General features: G+C 46.7%; 2 protein-coding genes across 10 annotated transcripts in view; one reads left to right on the top strand and one right to left on the bottom strand.

Moving 5' to 3' along the window:
• Positions 1 to 14247, top strand: part of COL9A3 (collagen type IX alpha 3 chain) — a 41693-nt gene extending 27446 nt beyond the window's left edge. For all 8 annotated transcript variants that reach the window (XM_040607952.1, XM_040607951.1, XM_040607948.1 and 5 more), the window contains 10 exons: positions 2218 to 2271; positions 2977 to 3048; positions 6479 to 6514; positions 7898 to 7942; positions 8486 to 8518; positions 9212 to 9358; positions 10001 to 10055; positions 10829 to 11011; positions 11269 to 11346; positions 13209 to 14247. In XM_040607952.1, the coding sequence (XP_040463886.1) occupies positions 2218 to 2271; positions 2977 to 3048; positions 6479 to 6514; positions 7898 to 7942; positions 8486 to 8518; positions 9212 to 9358; positions 10001 to 10055; positions 10829 to 11011; positions 11269 to 11346; positions 13209 to 13384 (879 nt within the window). In that variant the 3' untranslated portion in view covers positions 13385 to 14247. The remainder of the gene's footprint in view (positions 1 to 2217; positions 2272 to 2976; positions 3049 to 6478; positions 6515 to 7897; positions 7943 to 8485; positions 8519 to 9211; positions 9359 to 10000; positions 10056 to 10828; positions 11012 to 11268; positions 11347 to 13208) is intronic.
• Positions 14248 to 14355: 108 nt separating this feature from the next.
• TCFL5 (transcription factor like 5) lies at positions 14356 to 20085 on the bottom strand. 2 transcript variants are annotated; one of them, XM_040607958.1, is made up of 6 exons: positions 19147 to 20085; positions 18275 to 18461; positions 17497 to 17656; positions 16618 to 16864; positions 16086 to 16227; positions 14356 to 15384 (listed from the first exon to the last, which is right to left on the bottom strand). In XM_040607958.1, the coding sequence occupies exons 1-6, from the start codon at positions 19872 to 19874 to the stop codon at positions 15265 to 15267; spliced, it is 1584 nt and encodes a 527-aa protein (XP_040463892.1). In that variant the 5' UTR covers positions 19875 to 20085; the 3' UTR covers positions 14356 to 15264. The 2 variants fall into 2 exon arrangements, with proteins under 2 accessions (XP_040463892.1, XP_040463893.1); XM_040607959.1 differs by having other exon boundaries at positions 16618 to 16861.
• Positions 20086 to 21192: the final 1107 nt, after the last annotated feature.

The raw sequence follows: 21192 nt of genomic DNA, 5'->3' as shown, positions 1-21192 counted from the left end.
CATGATCTGGCTGGGAGCTTGTAGGTGTGAGCCCCCAGGACACCGAGCCCCAACAGGGTTTCGCTTTTTCTCTGTGAACTGATGACTTTTTGAAATTTCTGGGCTAGAAGCCGCTGAGGTCCTCAGCGGAGCATCTTGCTCCTGCTTTCCTTGAATTCCCTGCATCACCTTGGAGCCTGAGAAACAAACTGGAGTTGCAATGCAAACCTGAAGATAACTGCATGGCTACCTGTTGTGCCCTTGCTAAATAGCTAATAGATAATAATAGATAATAAATGATATCAGGATGATAAAACCCTGATTTTGTTCACACTACTAAAAATGCTAGGCTACCTTTTATTTTGTCACTCCCCAGCTAGTGCTGCTGTTGTGGCTGGGTATGACCTTCCAGACGTTTTGTTGGGCTTTTTTTCTTTTCTTTTTTTTCCCCTTTTAATCTCATTTGGAAATCCAGAAGCCTACAGCAAGTCTAACATGATTTCTGGTATGTGCCACTTGGAATAAATTGAACTGTGTGATGATTTATTGTTTGTGAGCAGCTGCTCTTTAAACTTCCAAGGAGAGGGAAATCAGCCTCAGAAATAAACTAAATTAATAATATTTGCTTTTATGTCTGCAATTTTTCATCAAAACAGCTGGCCTCACAAAAGGTATCGTATTATTACAGCCAAAAATCAAATGTGGTTGAGCTAATTGCATTGCTGCGGACTTCTGACGGGGGTGTAATAGCAGCTGAACCCACATTTCTTTCTAACCTGGGTTTCTAATTTCTGATTTGTGATATGTCTTAATTTATATGAAGTATAGTTAAGCCTAAGCTATTCTAAGAGAGCTGTGGGATTTGTCTAGTGTTGAGGCTGTTTGGCTCAGAATAATTCGGCTTTATTTAGCGTAGCCTAGCAAGGGCTTCTTCCCATCCAGAGGCTGCCTGGCTCTGTCAGGTCCCACCACTTCTAAAGGCAGCAGCACAGCAGCAGCATTTTTGATGAGTTTTAACTTCACTTTCCTAGAGTTCTTTACTTACAACTCTCAGAAGTTACTTACTGAATGACAAGCAGAGAACAGAAGTGGAAACAGTAGCCACAAAGACACCTGAGCAGTTAGTTCTCTAGCCCAAAGGATGCTGCTGGATCTCAGCAGATCAGCTCCTTCGTCTGGGCAGCCACTGGTTTCTGCACAGATACGGCCGTGCTGATCCTGAGAGCCAGGCAGGGATAAGGGCACATGGTTCAGATCATACAGAGTCACCCATCATTCCTCTTCATGACAGCCCGAAAAAATCAGGAGAGACAGTGGATACTCAGATAACAGGGAGAATTCTGTAGGGCTAAACGATACTTAAGTCAAAAATACAGATGCCATTTTAACACAGGGCACAGGGCAGTGTGATCCAGTGGGCAGCTGGTTCCTTGGGCAAGGTGGACAGTCCGTGCCGAGGGATCCGCTCAGGTTGCAGTTTGTTTGTGTCCCTTAACCTTGCGCCCAGCAGAGACAGCTGTGAAAGGAGGCAAAGCTGAAGTCCTGCCTTGTGACAGAAGTTTGCCTAAGGCATCTGTTTCAAGAAGACACTTCACAAAATGGGATTTAGATGCCTAAATTACTTAGGGTATTTTTTTTCACCTAAGATCTTTATCGCTTATGTGATTTTTCTCAGTAGGAAGCAATAGAGACTCCTAATGGTGATGTTTGTGTTCTGTCTAGTGAGCCAGGCTCTTAAAACCACCTGTGCTAGTAGTGTAGATACCTCTGCCTTCTACATTGCTGGTACCAAGCATGTCCAAGGAAGTGGATGCAGTTGCCATTTTTCATTTCCAAGTGCGTGCAGCACCCATTTTACAATATTTTCCTGCAGAACTGGATCAATTTAAAAGCATAATAATGGGATAGCAGATCCCCTTTAATGTATATTGTCTATGCTCTGTCATGCTACCACTTTTTGCTGTTGTTGATCTTTCCCACTCACGAGTATGGTATGTTCTCAGGCATTAATATATACAAATAAGCATTTCTGTTAATAATAATACTAACACAGCTCAGTAAACACCAAGCAGCGCTTTACAGTGGCTCATCGCGTTCATCAGCAATGCTGCTGGGCAAAGTGCGCTGCAGTACAGAACTGCATGAGCTCTTTCTGTTCAAGTGAACCGATTTAATGACACAAGTGACCTACCTGGCCCTGAATTTTCTCCTTTCCTAAACTCATCTTTCTTTTTTCAGGGCCCACTTGGTCTTCAAGGCCCGATGGGAGCCCCCGGTGTCAGAGGTTTCCAGGTTGGTGTGCTGACAAGGGTAATTCCACGTGCACAGCGTTTCGGCGGGCCACCGCCAAACTGCAAACCTCGGGCAAGGCAATAGCCTGATGGCAACAAGTGATGGGAAGAAACATCTTCCCGTTTGCCAGGACCGGTTTGATGCCTCTATTAAAACAGGGCAGTAGAAGGAGCACGAGGCCAGATAAGCTGCCTGCTGGAACCATTCATATTTAGTGTTTGTTTGCAAAAGAAAGATTGCAGTTTGACCTACATAAACACCTTAATTTCTCCTCCACCTGGATGCTCCCAGCCTGTTTGTCTTCAGCGAGCTCCCTCCTCCCTTCTGCCGCACTGGGGACTTGCATTCCTCCCCCCCCCATGGAGCATTCACAGCTGCTCCCCACTCCCCAGTGAAACTGGCTGCAAAAACTGGTGCTACCTTCTGGGAGCATCGCTCCATCGGGAGTCACAGGTGGGATTCCCAGCGCTTCGGCAGGGGCTGAGCTGGGCTGTGATGGGGGCAGGGACCAGAGCGAGCTGTGCCAGCCAGCGCCGGGGGTGCCAGCGAGCGGCCCCGAGGTCCTGGGGGAACAGCAGAGAGGAGACCGAAGGCAAATGACCTTTTAGAACATGTCACGGAGGTTGGTGAGCCTCGGGCACGTCAGGACACGCAGGCTTTCCTGGTGCCGCAAGCTGTAGCTTCTGTTTTTTGTTTTCCTAACAGGGTCCCAAAGGTGCCAGTGGCGAACCCGGCCTCCCTGGTCCGACTGGACTTCGTGGAGAGTTGGGTGACAGGGTAAGGAGACATCTGTAACTAATTCCTGCTTGGGAGATAGGAAATCAGGGCGTAGGGGGGCCCTGAGCACGGGGGAGCTGATGTCACCCCAGCAAACACGCACTGGGGTCCCAGTCCCTCCTCTGAGGCTGCTGGTGCCCAGGACGGACCCTAGGTGGGGAGCAGGATTTGTGCATCCCACCTCTTCTGTTCCTCTCCTTGTTTCTGCTTCCATGCAGGAACTTCCACTATTTCTAGACAGGGTGGATCGTTTAGAGGAGACTTTGGGAACCTGTCCTAGCCAGACCGGACAATCCTTTGGGGCTTTTTCCCTGCTCTCTATGCTGATTTCCCCCAAGCGTTCCCCCCATGAGCCCAGCAGAGCTGTGCCACACATTTTTGTTACTCAGACACTTGATTACGTTTTCTGGGGTTTTTTTAAAGTGCAGTTTGCTCGGTGATTTTCTTTCTGAACAGCAGCAGACTCGGGCCCCACACCTCAGAATAAAGGTGACTTTTTATTTAAATGAATTCATTCTCATTTAAAGGAAGCCAGCAGGGCAAAGTGAAGGGCATTTGCAGGGGAACAGTAGCCGTGTGTTCGCTCCTGCCTCTGCTCCAGCTTTAAGGTGACGTTTCTGTGCAAGCAATCACAGTGGCACCGCGGGGGTCTCACAATGGCCCTTCTGTGTTGGCTCCAGGCAGGTCTAAAAAAGCCTCTTGGAAGGACTGTGAGCCTGGGAGTGTGGAACAGGAGGGTTATTGTGGAGCTGCAGGGTTCTGACTGCGTGTAGGGCTTCGCTGCGGTGAAAAATGTACGTGCAGAGGGGAGGAGGCCCCTGCACAGAGCAGCCTGGTCTCCAGAGAGCAGAGGGAGGGAAAATATGCTTAAAGAAAAAAAAAAAAAAAAAAAAATCACCAAAAAAAAAAGGCACCTAGGCTTTATTTCTGGCTCTGAAGTTAAGTGTAGTTACTCTAAAGATGTAATTGTTTATTGTTTCTTAACACCCCAGCTCATTAGCAGCTTTCCCCAGGACAGCATGCTGGCAGGTGTGGGTGATGCTGGAGACTTTCCACCTCCACGAATGCAACTGGTGCTCGGTGTAACCTCCCCTGCCCGCCCAGTGCCACTGGTGTCGGTGACAGCCACGTGTGCCCCCAGGCCACCTCTGTGCCGGGAGCAGCAACCAGCACGGCCCGTTTCCACGCTTATTGCCGGGCACAAGATTTGGGCTGGGAAGACCCTAAAACATCAGACCGTGTCTTTATAGCTTAAACAAACCAGCCTTTGCTGCTGGGGGTGGGCAAAGCGCAGCAGGCACTGCCCTGGGTTTGCTTTACTGCCAACCCAGCCTGCTGGTCCTGCTGTGTGTAGAGAGATCTGCAAGTACAGGGTGGATGGAATTACACAGCCGCAGCTAGCCCATCACACTCTCCTGAAATCAATCGTGGGTTTTTTTATTCTTTGAAAAAAAAAAAAAAGTAATTCCTGCAAGCCTGAGTTAGTAGGTACTGATAGGCTTTTTCACGGTCCTTGGACCGACTGTGGCCAGGAATATAAACCAGCATATCAGTGAGTGTTTTTGCTGGCATAAAAATACAAAAGGTTTAGTGCATTTGATCATGACATACAAAATAGCATTAAGATGCTATAAACCATCTTGTTGGAGTGGGATATCGGGGAGGGGAAGGATTTGACTGGTATTGCTGACTGAGGTAGCAACAGGCACATATTTTTTCTAAGGATTTTTATTACAATCAAATTCCTGAGGATTCTGGATGCCAGCAGCCATCTGGGGCAACGTCTCTCTCAGCTCCACACTGGCATCACTAGATGCTTGGCCAACAACATTCGATGTGTTTAACTGATGGGGTGACACAAATGTGAGTCACTGGTTCCTGCTGCTCAGAAATTAGTTTTGAACCAAACTCCTTTGGGCTAAACTTTTGTTTAAGGGAATGTTCCTCGCAGAACATGGCCTTTGGTGACTAACCTGTGTTTTATTGCCATAAACTTTCATGGAGCCTTGGGATTCGGCAAAGTTGGAGGTATAAATCTAGATGATGGTATTCAGAAAAGAATATATCACCTTTGCCATTGGCAAACATCATATGGGAGTTATAAATAGCTGTGGCCATTTTTGCATTTCCACATTGTTGTCTGTTTTGCTGAGAATTATTTTCTCTTTAGTAGAAATCCCCCCTCTTTTTTAACTTAGTGCTTGATCTGAGCAAAATGCTATGCCCTTGTTATGTGTTTGTCCTCCTTGAAGACTCTGTTCTGCTGAGCCATCTCTAGATCTAGTTATAAAAAATAAGATCAGTTTGCAGGCGCCAGATTGATGAATGTGCTGTAGAAATCCTGTTTGCAGGGTAGAATGGTTGAATTTTCCATGTAGATTTTGCAGTAGAGAAAAAGATCCCGGGCTCTCCTGAACTCCTCGTTGGCTCTGTTATATGGACCCAGAGCCACAAAGAGGGCTGAAAATGTCTCATGTCCTCTCTGTGAATGCCCGGTAGATAAAATTGGAAGGATTTTTCAAGTTGCCTGAATTATTCCTAAGGTGATAATCAGCTCACCGTCTAAATACGTTCTGTTCCCTTGGCCGTGGTGTTCTATGAATCTCCAAGTCAGCAGCACCTAGCCCTAAATCTCCAGGAAAACTGACCATCTAATAAAGCCTTGAAAGAACATCCTGATTTTTGCCTTTACAGTACAAAAATATTCTTGTCCATTTTATACCATACGTAAATTCTGTCTCCTCCTCACATCTTCAGGTGTGAAGGGCAGAGATCAGTTGCCCACCAGCCTCACCCTGGACCTTGTGCTTTAATCTGTGAATTTGTAAAACTGCTTTTTCGGTCACAGTAGTGAGATGACAGTAATGAAAAGCAGAGGGGCAGGAGCAAAACAAGAGTTTTTTGGATGGATGGGAAAGATTACTTTTGTGAAAAAGGTTGGAAAACCTAGGATCAAAAGCACAGAGTTCATTTTAGTTTTATTTAGGAAATTGAGGAGGACGGTAAGAGAAAGGCTGGTGTAGACAGCCTGTGCCAGGTGGGTGGAGAGTAGTGCATTGCCCAGCCAGGTCAACAAGTCCCTCTGGTCTGGTAGGATGAGGACATGGTGGGCAGAAGCCACCAGACCTGAGCTGGGGGGTCCTGCCTGGTCTGGCAGCTGCTCTGTGCTGTTGCTGGCTTGGTGAGGGGCTGGGGAACCGTCCTACAGCACAAACCGGGGACTGTAGGGAGTGCTGCAAAGCCAGCAAGGATGCTAAACATCTCTTCTTGTTTCCTAAGAAGCATAAATGAGATTTGGACCCTCCTACTTGGCAGCTGGGGGGCTAATTCCCAACCCCGTGCTGAGTGAGGGAACGTCTGACCGCATCAGGAATTCACAGGAAAATAACAGCTTGAGCTCATTTGCCTTCTTCCTTTTACTTATTTTCAGGGTCCTACTGGTGTTCCTGGTCCCAAAGGTAACCAGGTAAGTGGTAACTTCCACGCTGTAGCCAGCAGAGGCGTTTAAGCCTTACCTTAGGCACAGCCTTTGGCAGCACAAACTGCTTTTCCTCCCTCAAATGAAAATATTCCGGAGCAGGCACCAACAAAACCCTCTTCGGTCCGGTTTTTCCTGCATTGGCAGAAAAGATGTAGTCTGTTCTAATGGAGACATATGGAAATGCTGTGATAGAAGTGCTGCGCTCTTGCTGTGCATTTTGGAAGCACAAAGGCATGCTGTGTATGAGCTCCTCGCAGCATGTGCATCCCGAGTGAAGCGGCACAGCTTTTCATTGAACCTCATGTGCCTGATGAAGAGGATTTGCCCAAGCCTCAAAGCTTGGCACACTAATAGACTAATTTAATCTTTTGCTTTTCGCTGCTTAACTTCTGTAATTGGCTTAACCTCAGCGATGAGCTTTGGAGCCAGTTTTTACCTAGTGTACGACTTGCATTAATGTGTGACTGTTTTTAGCGGCAGGCGAGTGCGCTTCCAGCAAGTGTTGCTTGTTAGGTTTGCCAGTGCCTGTGTGGTTTCTGTTTTGTTGCTGAAGGAAAGACCAGCCTCACCTCCATTTGTCTTGAAATAACTTCCTCTGTAAAGCCACAAGTCACCACAAACAATGTTCGTTACCTGCTGTAATTGCCATGTAATAAGCCAGCTCTGCTGCAGAGCGTTTGGCACGGGATGTGCTGCCTGTGCGGCCGGTGGTGGCGGGTTGCAGCAATTCGTGTCGCTCCCAGCGATGCTCAAATTGCAGGCACTGCGGTTGGCTTTGTGGAGGTGATCAGCAAATTGATGCTTCTTGTCATGGCTAGTAAAATTAATGTCACCAGAACTTCAGCCACTTATGTTACGGTCCCCAAAGTGGAGAGGAATGGTCCTTACCAAGTTGATGGATCACTTCTGTTTACGGGTGGGATGAAGCTGTTCTGGGGGTGACTCTTTCTGCTGAGGAAGCCTAGAGGACACAGTCACACTGGACATTTAGTTGTCATAGCAAACCATGTTTTCTGTGAGACCCAGAGCTGGGGAACCTGCAGTTTAGATTCCCTGTACGAAGAATGCCAGTGCCAGCCTGTGGATGTCTCTTATGGACACCCCATCAGGGCTGTCATCTGTGTGAGTTCAGCTTTTCATCCAAGTACCAGCTTGTTGCAGAGGGCACCTAGTCCTTGGCAAGCTGCCCCACACCCCGAGTGCCATTTATCAGCTACCGTAAATTCAGCTTTGGGAAGACAGAATTTCATTTTGCTGTATAAGCTGACAAGTGCCCCCATGTGCCTTAGGAGCTGAGGTTATCCAAGTCTCAGAGTGAGCCTTATTCTCAATAATTGTGCGCTGTTAATTCTGGTATCTCACTTCCAGGGCATTGCTGGAGCAGATGGCCTCCCAGGTGACAAAGGAGAACTGGTAAGTGTCCTTGAATTCAGTAGAATTGACTCCTCAAGTAACAGATGGGTCTAGAGAACCGTGTATCAACAACTAATGTGGTCAGTCAGAATTAACCATCCAAGAGCTCCAACCTTGCTGGCTGCGAAAAGGAGAAGGCAGCCCAAACCTTTCTGCCATCGTATTCACGGTGTACATCGGCTCTTGACCCCAGGCAGCACCGGGTGGCAGAACTGAGGGTGTCAGCACTCGCTTGTCATTTTGCTCCTTGGAGCGGTTGACGCTGCTCTGCCTGTGGCAGGTCGGTCCATCTCGAGAAGCAGCCAGGTTGGTGGGACCCATGTTCAGCGTTGGTACCTGGGGCAAGTCTTGGCGCCAGAGTCCTCCCCGTGTGCCAGGGCTGAATCTGGTCTCCAGCATCCCATAGCCATTCCTGGCCCCTTTGCTAGAAAAGCCCATTGGATGCCACGCACATGTCCGCTTCCTGGACCTTGGGAGGTTTGGCTTTACATGCACATTGCCTGCACGGATCATTCTTTCTTTTTTTCCTTTTCTTCCTGACAGGGTCCCTTTGGTCCCCCTGGCCAAAAAGGAGAGGTATGTGTAAGACATTGCGGGCTCGTGCCCCAAAAGATTTGGGAGTAAACATGCCTGTTGCATCTTTTGATGATGTATCTCCATAAACTATGTTCTGGTGGTATTTCCTAGAAGCATATTTTCTTCATAGTCATGTTATAAAATCTATGACAATGACAATTTTTTGTGGCACTGAAAACACTCAGATGTGGTAATTTTGCTCCTATTATCGTAATCTATATACATAAACCCACCCATATGATGTCAGAAATGTACATGGTCAGCCAGAGCAGTTAGGGAAACCTGAAGAATCACAGAATGGTGGGGGTTGGAAGTGACCCCTGGAGCTCACCTAGCCCAACCCCCTGCTAAAGCAGGGTCACCTCCAGCAGGTTGCACAGGACTGTGTCCAGGTGGGTTTTGAATGTCTCCAGAGAAGAAGATGCCACAGCCTCCCTGGGCAGCCTGTGCCAGGGCTCTGTCACCCTCACAGAAGTTTTTCTTCGTATTCAGATGGAGCTTCCCATGTTTGTTTGTGCCCGTTGCCCCTTGTCCTGTTGCTGGGCACCACTGTAAAGAGCCTGGCCCCGTCCTTTTGACACTCGCCCTTATGATATTTGTATCTTAAGAAAGGCTTAACTAATTCCTATGAGAAAAGAATGGACCATGTCTTCTGTTTTAAGTGGTTTGGGGTTTTTTTCTTCTTCATTACAGCCAGGAAAAAGAGGAGAACTTGGTCCAAAAGGTGTCCAAGGCCCTAATGGGACAGCTGGAGTACCAGGGATCCCGGGACACCCAGGGCCCATGGGCCATCAGGGAGAGCAGGGCATTCCTGGCATCACGGGAAAACCTGGGCCTCCTGTAAGTATTATCTGCTGCTGGGGCACGGTCAGGGAGTCTCGGGGGAGAATCAATAGGTCATGGATTTTAGATGCATATTCAAAAAATAAGGCCTTGCATTTGAGCAGGCAGAAGTAGGTAACTGTGCCTGCAAGCTCTCAGTCTTGTGTCCAGGATCCACCCGTGCACAGAGATGAAGGGTTTGCAGGTGTCAGGGCTGCAGTGCCCCCGAACGCGTGCCTCGGAGAACCCCTCTCTCAGAGGGGTGGACAAATTGTCTGTGCCCATGGGACCAGGCTGTAAGTCACCGTCCCCATTACAGAACAGGGTCAGAAACTGATCATTTAAAACCACAGCTCCTGTTGAGCCCTTCAAATGCCAGCCCTCCGCCGTAGCGCAGAGCCCGCGGCTCATCATTCAGGAAAGGCCAAGGACGCCCCAGATTAAATACCCAACGTTAAGGTTGATCTCTGCCATGAGCACGACAGTTTCTGAATCGAAGCCGTCGTCTTTTGAAGGTGGGCAGGAACCCCACCGCTCTTCAGGCAGGATCCTGTGCTGCTTGCTGAGCTGCTGGAAATGTGTTTCGTGGCCTGAAGCCTCTGTGAGGGCTGGTTATCGTAACGTGGTGTGTGTAAGGACAGATTCTTCTCTTAATTGCAGGGCAAAGAGGCCAGTGAACAACATATAAGAGAACTCTGTGGGGAAATGATAAATGGTGAGTATTACGGAGAGAAAGCGGACTGTAGTTACCGTATTTAGCTGAAGATGAGTAGATCCTGAACATAAAATGACTCCTGAAATTTATTTTTGTCTTAATAAGAAAAAGCATGTTGACCTTTAACGTAAGGAGATTATTCAGGAGGTCATCTTGTTCTCTGGGATGTCTTTCATTTTTCTAAAATTAGTATTTTAAAATGATTCATCATGGCAACATACAAAGTGTGCTGGAAAGCAGCTTTGACACACGTATCACGCCCCCTCACCCATGAGTACCTGCCCTGTGCGCCGGCGTGCTGAACCCCAGCTCCCGGCTCCCCTCCCCAGCACGGCACATCCCTGAGGAGCGGTCCCCTGCCGTTGGAGTTGCTGTTCGGCCATTGGGATGAAGTGCAACTCTGAAAGCTTGTTTCAGGAAACTGGTTTGGATTCATTATTTCAGTATTGTTTTCTAGCTTGAGCTCTTTTAAAGTGGTTTAGGAAACAGGAAAGATCAACGGGTTGCAGATTTCTGCCCAGTATCTCCCTTTGTGGAGATGTTAAAAGAAAAAAAAAGAGGCCACAGGTGAGCCGAGAGGACAGATTCAGTGTTTCCCTCTGCCAGAAGCAGCGAGCACATCGCAGTGGCCGGGAGCAGGAGCTGGCCGGGCATCCCGCTCTGCTTCACCAGCCGACGGCATTTTCAGCTGCTCCTTCGCTCGGTGGCAGACGACAAGCAGCCGAGCAAAGAGCGAACACGTCAGACATGCAGTTTGTAATTGTTCTTTTCAGATCAAATCGCACAGTTAGCTGCTAACCTGAGAAAGCCCCTGTCTCCTGGGATGACGGGTCGCCCTGGCCCCGCTGGTCCCCCGGGTCCTCCTGGCGCTGTGGGAAGCGTTGGGCACCCTGGGCCTCGCGGTCCCCCTGGATACAGAGGGCCAACAGGAGAACTCGGCGATCCTGGTCCCAGAGGTGAGTAGGACTAAACCAACCTGCTTCTGGTTTATGCCTACAGAAATAAACTGCAAATTTGTAGTAATTTCAGCAGTGGAGGGGGAAAGATCGCGCCCTGGGGAGCAACGGGAGTCCCAGAGGGCATCTTTAGGGACACAGTGCAAGCAAAGATCCTAGTGCTGTCCTGAGGATTCTGAGCTTCTCTCGCTGTTCCCTGCCCCTGGATCCAGCTGCAGTAGCAACTCATTGTTGAAATTGTCTGTTTCTGATTAAAGGTGACACTGGTGAGAAGGGAGACAAAGGACCTGTTGGTCAAGGTATTGATGGGCCTGACGGCGATCAAGGCCTTCAAGGTAAGGCTGTGCAAATAATGTAACAAACCACGACTAAAGTAAGGGCTTAAGAGGGACAGCTCTGCATGTTGTTGGCTGGATATTACAATCGCTTTGTCCCTGTAATCATTACAGTAGGGTGGTTTTCCTGTGGGTAACAGCAGGTGCAGACAGTTTGAACAGTGGAAGTTAATTAGTACATCCTCTCTAGTCCTAAATGTTTCTGAGAAAAGGCTGCTGGTTTCCTCCACTGATGGCCTGTGAAAGGTCAGAGCTTCTATAGATGGGGAGGTAGGGACCCTTCTTAACTACTCCCACGTGGCTGCTAGTGTCAGGTGGTTTTCCTTTTCAGTGGTACTTCATACGCAGTAACTAACTAGTTAATTAACAGGTAGTGTATCAGTTTATTTAAAGGTGCCTAACTCCAGATTATGGCAAGAGAACCATGCCTGCTGCCCGTCTCCTGACGGACAGGTGTCTCTTTGTTGCTCTGCTTAATGAATGCCTGCAGTGAAAGCTACAGCCTGGACCACCAGCTGCAGTTCTCCAAACCTCAGCTCATGTTTCTGGATCAAATGAGAAATCAGGGACAGTATTTCATTTTACCAGAAACCAATATAAATTCCTAGCGTAATAATTTTGAGAGATAGGCAGGTACAGAGCAATCACACCACTATAATCCCAGTTCCTGAAGTCATGAATCTCTTCCCAAGAGATTGATTTATGCAAAGGAATGAATACCTATTAAAAAAAATGGAAAAATATTCTTTATTTTGCCCACCAATTAAAGCAGCTGTTCTAATTGTGGTGATGTCTGTACAGTGAATAAGCTACAGGCACCAAAAGCAGGCTCTGCATCTATATAATTTCATAAAACTAGATTATTTATACTCAGATTCTTCCGTAAAATCACTGCATTACTCCATAGATGTTTTCTTTTCCAAAGCATGTAAAAAGAGCATTTCTCCTACTTACGAAACTTAAGGAGATCAACAGTAGATGCAATTCATCACTTACATGAATAAAAAGAATCAGGCAGCATCTCTCTACCTAATTAAGACAGAAATGCTGTCCCTCAGGAAGACAGAATCATATTTTATGGTTTTTCGGAAGGCTTCAGTAGCTTGCTGTTACAGAAATTAGTGTTTTGTGAATTATTTTTAGCATCTGAAGGAAAAAAATAAAAATAATAGCTTGAGTCCACTCAAAGCAGAAATTATTTTTCCCAATAAAAAACCTATGTCTTTCATTGTGAGCAAATTTTTTAAATTAGACACAGGTATAAAGGAAGCTCCTCATCTGTAATGTCAGGGAGATGTTCTGTATCGTCATTCTCTCCACTCCCTTTACTCAGAATCTTAATTACAATTAGACTTAAGGAGGTGCAATGAATTGAAGGAGCTGAAGGCCACAGCCTCCCACTAAGGAGCAAGCTGGGGGCCAGGAAGGAGGGATAGCTGTGAGCTCACACATCCAGGGCATCCCTTGGGCAAACTATTCAGGGATGTCATCAAATAAACCTGGGTACAAATTACTTGTTATTATTCATGGAGTCAGACACTAACTAAGGCAGTGTTGAGACGGCATCCAGTTCTACAGTGGTCATCAAAAGTCGGAACAGACACGTGCGTAACGGAAGCGCAATACTGAACATCCATCTTCAGCTATACCAGGTAATTCCAGCAAAGCCAAAGGCACTCTAAAAAATCCAACGCACATACTCCGGATTCAGGGTAAATTTATTGAACACCTTGTACTCAACAGGCCATAACAAGTCTCATGTACAGACAAAGTATTTTAAGAACACTAAAAGTAACACTTACATATAAATATATTTTAAAAAATAAAAGGAAGGAAATAACCTTTTTCCCCTTCTTGTTTAGGACCACCTGGTGTACCTGGAATTACTAAAAATGGTCGTGATGGTGCTCAGGGTGAACCCGGTCTTCCAGGGGATCCTGGTACTCCTGGTGCTATTGGGGCTCAGGGAACTCCAGGAATATGTGACACGTCGGCCTGCATGGGAGCTGTTGGAGCATCAACTTCCAAAAAATCATAAAACAACAGTACAAGAAATGGAGAAGTGACTGAATATTTAAATAAACAGTGCATTGTAAGAAAACAAACAGAATCCTCCTAGTGATAAATGGACAGATGTTCCTTCTATTACATTAAGTGGAGACTTTGACACAGTTCTATGAAAGAGAAAGCATCAGATGAAAACTTTTAATTAAAAAGATGCTTTATGAGTATTTTCTCCTCCCCTCCTCCAATTATTTTCCAGATTTTTTATTGCTAAACACCCTCACCTTCCTTTTCTCCTTTTGTTCAAGAGACCTGCAAGAGGAGGCATTGTTCCTTTTTACCATCACCTCCCCTCGCTGCAGCTGTGTACTAAAGATCACGACTTTTCTGTATAAATGTTTGAGCCTTGTCAATTGAATTCCTTGGTGCTGCTCCCACTGACTTCAGTTATGCAGGTTTGTGCAGTAAGACAGATGTTGTTAAGGTATTCAGGCACCTAACTGCTACTTCCATCAGTGGAAATTAGGCATTTAAATACCCTGGACTTCAATATCTTAAGATTCTGGCCTAAGTAAAGGCTGTAGTTTACACGTATGCTGTCAGTTATCGATTTTCAGAATGCACCTCAAATATTTGCCAAGAGTAGTGAACAGTAATTCTCTTGCAATCAAATTCCGCAAAAAGTGTAATGTATATATTTTGATTTACAGGGGAGAATTTTTGTATATTTCCATATGATAATAAAGGAAATTAAGTAACAGCATTTTCACGACCTCTACCTAAGCTATTTGCACAGTAATTGTGAATGAAACCCTAAATAAGGAAGGATGCTCTTCTAAAGTCCAGCCAAAAACACCTGTATGAACTGTTGTAAAAATAAAAGGAGATTTTTTTTAACCTTTTTTTTGTGATGTTGTAAGTGTCATTATACACATCAAACTCAGCTGAGGTCCATTTTCCAGAAGTGGTTTTACTAGGATTGTTCAGAAATAAACTGCTGCAAAACTCTCCATATCCGTGACTTAAAACAGTACTTATATTGGGAGACCCTTTGGTACTTTAAAACCTGCTAGTATCATCTGTTTAAAAAAAATAAATAAACCCTCTCCCGGCTCACGCACTACTCCATTTCTGCCCTATATGCTAAAGCCTATGAACAAAGGAATCTTATTTATCTTTAAATATGAAAATATTTTGTGCATTGAAATATTCTACTGTCTACGATATGCCACTTGGACTAAAATAACAACACAAGAACCTGTGGACAGTTGTGTGATAAGACTTTAAAAACATTACTGTATTTAAAAAAGAAAAATGCTAACACCATTCTATTATTCTTTGGGGCCAAGTATGTTAGAATATGTATGGCAAATGTAAACTTCATAATATCAGCACAGTTTAGAAATTATGCACTTATTAACCAATAAAACCTTTAAATTTTTAATGGAAAAGATGGGTGTTATAATATGGTAACTTGTAATTTCTTTTTACACTTGAAGAGTACATTTGCATCTAGACATTAAAATAACAGGACAGATTGATGTGCTACAACTATTCTTATCTGGACTGGTTCATCTTTAAAAAAAACCAAACCAAAACAATAAAAAAGCCCCAAAGCAGAACAATAAACAGAAAAAGCACATTTTTTTTTATAACTAAAGGGGAAAAACACTTAGCTGTCATGACATTTGCTTGTACCTTCTGGTCCCAAAGCCCCTTTAACGGAGCACTGATTTTGACTGTCGGTAGTTAACTTTCATTTCCATTTTGAGTAAAGAATGTTTTCTTTAAAGCTCTATTTATCTATTTTTACAAGTTACATTTTATATTCATGTTCAGTATGTAAACAGAACAAATAAAATACAGCTTGTGCCACTTTTAGCCACGCTTGTCATGCAAGTCAAGGCAGCCAGTTCAGACTACTTGGTCTCCATGGCCATGCATGTTTTCCTGCACTGGACACGTTACAAATGAATCTGATCTTGCTGGTTTTAGTCTCCTGCCTGTTTTACCACAGAACACACTCTCAAATTCCTAAAAATCAAAATACAAAAAATAAGTAATGATTATGTTTAATACAGCTATTTACTTGAGATGTACGGTTTTGTTTTGCTAGTGTGTTGGAAAAAAAACACCCCAAACCTTTAATAGGAAGTGCAGAGGGGCCATACCAGCGTCTAGCCAAGCAGGTTTTCCTGACCACACTCCATCTACTCTCTTTAAGATACTCAGCAGAGCCAGAATTACTCTGGAGCTGCAACTACTGGAGTGGTAGCATGGGAGCTGCTTGTAGGGCACATAACCTATTGCTCTCACCCACCCTGAGACAGCAGGGACACATAGCTGCAAACCCCAACTGCTAGCTCATGAAAACTAAACAACTCTGTGAAACAGGTGGGATGTAACAGAGCAAACTGTGGGAGGAATGACTGAAGAGGACCTCAATTCTACATTGTTGTGCAGATAGTATAATGCTCAGGAACTGAGCTAACTAAAACATAATAATAATAATAAAAAAAATAATCTGATTTGAAAACCCTGACTGAAGGACAGCCTATGATTTCACACTACTGAACTGAACCAGGTAAAAAAAAATTAAAGGAAGGTTCAATGACACAGCAGTCCTTCACAAAGAGCACCAAGCAGAAGCATTCTGTATACTTTTCTCTATGTTGTGATAGCTTTAAAACATTTCACATTTTTATCAAGGGAAAGAATGAAATTAAATTTAAAACCTGTTTCAGGGAATCACCATGCCTCTCTTGAATGTACTTCAGAAACGCGGTTGTCCATTGTAGAGTCGTTGCCTTATCAGTATCAGTAGTACAGAACGGAACCAGAAGATTCAGCTCATCACAACAAATCCGGATTCTGCGCCTGCAGGGAAATAGAGAAGGTTGTCAACTGATGGGCGAGAAGGAAAGAAAATATAAAAAAAGGAAGACTACAAGCCCTACATGCCATGGACTTTGGGGACTTCTTTTTGTTTGCTACAAGTTTTGTATTTGTATATTAGTCATGTTATAGCAAAGTTACCTGATCTTTACAGAACTGGTGAAATATCTCTTTTTGTTTGTTTATAGAGTAAAAAAAAAACAACAAGGATGACCACAACAAACACCAAAACCTCAGCACCTGCACTGCTTTTTCTGGTTGGTAAAACAAAATATGTTTGAATTTACATTTTTCTGGATAATGACAGATTTATTACAGTATCAGTATTTTAGGCTTCAAAAACTTTGTATTGCCACTCCCCATAGAAACTACCTTCTGTCTCTCTCTATGCGGTTATGTCTTTCTCTTCGCTGCGTGATTCCGTTCTGTGGGCCACTTTGCAGCTGCATACTTGAATTTGACTGTAGTGACTGCCAAGGACCATGGGCAGGTGCAGTGCTCTGGCTACTATCACACATATTCTGGATTTCACCAAGAGGTTTGCGATCTATGTTTGGATCCAGTGTGCTTATTTGGCTGCAACTTCTTCTGTTCATCGTTTGCTTGCATAAGGTGTCTTCTTGGAAAAATAAAAAGGAAAAGAACACGTTTGTAACCCTCCCGCTAGTTACTGAAAATACTAATTTTCTTTCTCTGAAAATACATTTTGTTGCTTTCTTTAGGTGGAATAATCTTTGAAGCTTTACTGCCAACCTAGATCACCTCTTGTCCAGCAATGCACGTCCTTCAGAAGCCCTAAGGCACTGCTTGCTGTTTCAAAATCCACCTAGATTCTACTTTCTCAGAGAACCTAACAAGACCATGCCTGCCTTTGACAAGCATTTGAGGCAGTCCTTTAAATGTTCTCCAGTTTGATCCTGCCTGGATCTGCTATATCAACTTTGGGGACCATAAGTGTAGAAAGAAACCAGCTGCTTACTCTAGGCCCAGATTTTGAAAGGTACTTTGCAAGCTCAGGTTTTCTCACTTCAAGCTGGAAGTGCTAAAAAATTTTGAAAATATAGCTAAACTCATAGGTGTCAAACTTTTGGAGAAATCTAGTCCCATACTGCCTATAGCACATCTCAGACAAAAACCACACCTCGTATGATTCACTAAAACCATATTCATTCTAGAAAACATGCAAATTCAGAAAAAAATGTGGTTTTGAAGGCAAGAGAAAGCTAAGTGAAAAGAGGGTAGGTGGTTTACCTCGAACTTTAATCCAAACTTCCTCAGGCAAAGCTTTATTCACAACATCAACTGTTTGTTTTGCAGATTCAGCTTCCTGACAGCAGAAAGAGAATGTCTTGGGTATCCCAAGGTCTTCATGTTTAGCAGCTTCCAAAACAACGCAAGACGTTCCAGAGGTCTGTGAAAACAAAAAGGAAGTACTTTGAGGACTATATACATAAAAAAGAGACTATTTTGATATCTTGATGTTAAGTTTTATCTCTGTGATTCAATGCGTTGTATAAGAAGAAATCCCAATTACTTCTGCACACAACCATGGGATTTTGACAGACTGATGATCTTTTGGGGATGCCTCTGACATTTCCAAGTCCTACACTATCACTCTTGTTTCATAAGTTACTGTGAGCTGGGGGAGAAAAAAAATACCTTTTTCATCAAAATTATAGAAAAAAAAAGAATCACAGAAAATGGTACTGTCTCCTTGTCTTGTGTAGATGAAGCTGATGACACACTGATAAACTCAAGAAAAAATATACCTTTCTAGTAAGAAAACTAACGATCTACTGATCATTGCCTGGATGCACATTATTAAAAAGGCTACACAAGTAATTTGAGTAAGTATGGTCTTAAAAATTAGCATAAGAATAAATAAATTGCATTACAGATCACTGATTATCCTTATCCAAATCAAGTCACAATTTTAACAGAAAGCTTTAGAATTCTATTACACCTCTTGGGTAACATTATTAGCATTTGAAATTAGCAGAGTTCAATCAGTGGTGAACACGCTACCTACCTGTGCTTGCAAAGGATTAGCACCTCCAGCAGCAGAACATGCATTCATGGTAAATAATGGGTATGTCATCTGTACAGAAGGCTTGGCAGCTGCAGTCTTACTTGTCCCTAATGCAGCACACTTGTTTTCTTGCTGACGCACAGGAACAGCTATCAGTTTTGATGGCTGTCGAATCAGTGTTACTAAACTTAAAAAACAAAACAAAACAAATCAGAAAACACAACACAGTAAACATAACAGACTGACTACGTGAAAATGAGTGCAGAAAAATCTACAGCTACGCATACTTCTAGTAACTATCACCAAGAAACCACTTTCACTTACTGTAAACAGAAATCAGTTATTACCATACTATCTACTTCAGGGACAAAACAAAACAAAAACCAGCTGAGAAAGTATTTCATTCTGTGCAGTAACAATTCAGCTTTATGCCTCAATAAAATGTTTTATTAGCACACTAATACAGTTACAGAGCCAGGCTGTAACACAGTATTTTTCCTCAAAGTTTTCCCTGTAGTCAAGCCTCCACATTGCAATACTAATCAGTTGCTCTTAGTATTTTATTACAATCTCTACTTTGCTTTTAGCAAGTGGCAAGTTAAAACTAGTTCTCTCACCTTCCTTTACATTAAAGAAATTATTGTAATTAACTAACCTGGGGACTACACGCTGTAGTATTTATGCAACATACAGAGGGGCCTAATCTGAGGTCAGTGGAGCTGCAGGCATGTTTGATTGGCAGTTTAAAAAGCCCAACCCATCATTCTTGTGTATTAAAAAAAGTATTGTTCTTAGGTTTCATTCAGAAAATGTTTTGAACTATACGATGATACATAGTTTAACAACATAAACTAAAATTAATTGCAACACACTTGTTAAGAGTTACTCCAGATTCTTGGGGTTCTTGGCATCTGGGGTTTTCTCTCTGGATGCTGTTGAATCTTTCTTCCAACCGAACTCTGACTGCAGTTTTAGACCTGGCCTCTGGTGCCAGTACCAAATTTTCAGCAAGTATGTTTTCTTTATGCAGCCCAACAGAATTTTCACCACATTTAACTTTTACTAAACTGTGCCCTGGGACTTCTACAGAGCTACCGTTAGGCATTTGATCCGTTTCGTTCGAAGGGAGGTTAGACTCACTCAGTAGCATCATCCTGAGCTCCTGGAAGTCAGCATAGCCCAAATGCGGGTTGGTGCTGAGCAAAGCGCTGTCAGAGGGTAACCCTGCCTGTCCGGGCACCGGGAACACCGGCTGGCTCCCGCAGTGGGCCGACGGACACCCCTCCTGCTCGGGGTTCACCTGGCACGGAGGGGGTTCGGCACAGCTACCAGGCAAGGAGAAAGCCCCCAGCCTGGCTTCCACATCACCTTCGCCAGCTTGTGCCTCCGTGTAGGAGTAAAGTATGTGCTGCAGCTGGGTATACTCCATCTCCGTCATCTCCACCAGGCTGACCTCCGTGGTGGCCAAGCCGAGGCTGTGCTCACCGAAGGAAGGGTCGCTGGAGCCGCCCGGGGCGGCAGCGAGTGGCCCGGGATGGGGATCGCCAGCCGGGCCTGGCGGGGTGGAGCGCTGCGGCTCCTCCGGGACCGAGCCCGACATGGCCACGGGAGACCTAAGCGGCTACCAGTGCCTCTCACGGTAAACCGTGACACCTGCCACAGTTATCAGTGCTGCCCATAACACAAATAAAAAAAGTGCGAGGGGGTGTAAGAGTTGCCGCTAACACCGGCTCTGTCCCCCCGCCAGGTGACACGGCACGGCCCCAGCTCCGCAGAGCCGGCTGCCAGGCGGCCTGGCCGCCCCTCCCGCCGGGTGTCCCCCTCCCAGCCCAGGCAGCCCCCCCTCCCGCTCCAACACCGCCGCTCACGGTACCGGGTGTCCCCCGCCGCGACCGGCCCGGGGGGGCGGCTCCAGGCCCTCCGCTGCCCCAGGCTCCCTCAGCGCCGCCCCCATGGGCCGCCGGGCCCCAACGGCGGCCTCAGGGGTAGGGCCGGGGCCGGCCTCGCCGCCGCGCTCGGCCCGCGTTGAGCGGGAGTCGCCGGGGGTCGCGGGCGGTCAGGGGAAGCCGCCGGCCCGGGGAGGCCGCTGTGCCTCAGCCCGCCCCGCCTCAGCCCGCCGCAACGCCCGGGCCCGTCCCGCCGCCAACCGCCAACGGCCGCCCGCGCGGGCCGCCCGCGCCTGGGGCTCGGCCCGCACCCCGCCCGGGGGCCCTGCCGGGGGGCGCAGCTGCGGGGCCCGGCCCGTGAGGAGCCGGCCCTGCCCCTGAGGAGCCGGCCCTGCCGAGGGCGGGGGGAGGCGGAGGGGACAGCGGAGCCCCCCTGGGTCCCGCCATGGCCGTTGCCAGGAACCGGGGCCGGTTGCAGACCAAGCCCACGGCGCTGCCTCCCCGCATAGACACGCGCGGCGGGGCCGGTGGTCCCGTTTCCCGTGTCCTCCCCCAGCCGGCGGGGAGCGCAGGGCCGGGTCCGCCGCCGGGCGGCGCAAGGCGGGCGGGGACTGCGGGCCCGGGCCCCCTGAGCGGGGCGGGGAGCGGCCGGCTGTGCGGGAAGGGGCCCTGCGCCGGCCCGCGGTGGGACGGGATGGCCCCGCAGGCCCCCTCCGAGCCCCGGTGGCCGTGCCCCGCGGTGCTGTCCCCCTGTCCCGAGGCGCCGGCCCCTCACCTGCCGCTGGGCCCGGCCGGGAAGTTGCGAGCGGGGGAAACGCGCCGCGACTTGCGGCGAGCGCCCGTGCCGTGCCGGGCGGGTGCGGGACAACGGTCCCCGCCGCTCGGGGCTGGGCGCTGGCGCGTGGCGCTGCGCCCTGCGCCGGGGTAACCGCACGGCAGCACCGCGGCGCCCTGTGCTGCGTGACCCCCGCGCTGGGCAGGAGGGTCACCCAGAGCCCCTTAAAGCGCCGGCTGCTGGGCTGGTGCCCTGGG

The sequence above is a fragment of the Falco naumanni genome, chromosome 10 (genome assembly GCF_017639655.2).
Source record: "Falco naumanni isolate bFalNau1 chromosome 10, bFalNau1.pat, whole genome shotgun sequence".
Classification (NCBI taxonomy): Eukaryota; Metazoa; Chordata; class Aves; order Falconiformes; family Falconidae; genus Falco; species Falco naumanni.
Note: the sequence above shows the minus strand (reverse complement) of the source record. Positions and strands in the feature narration are given on the sequence as shown.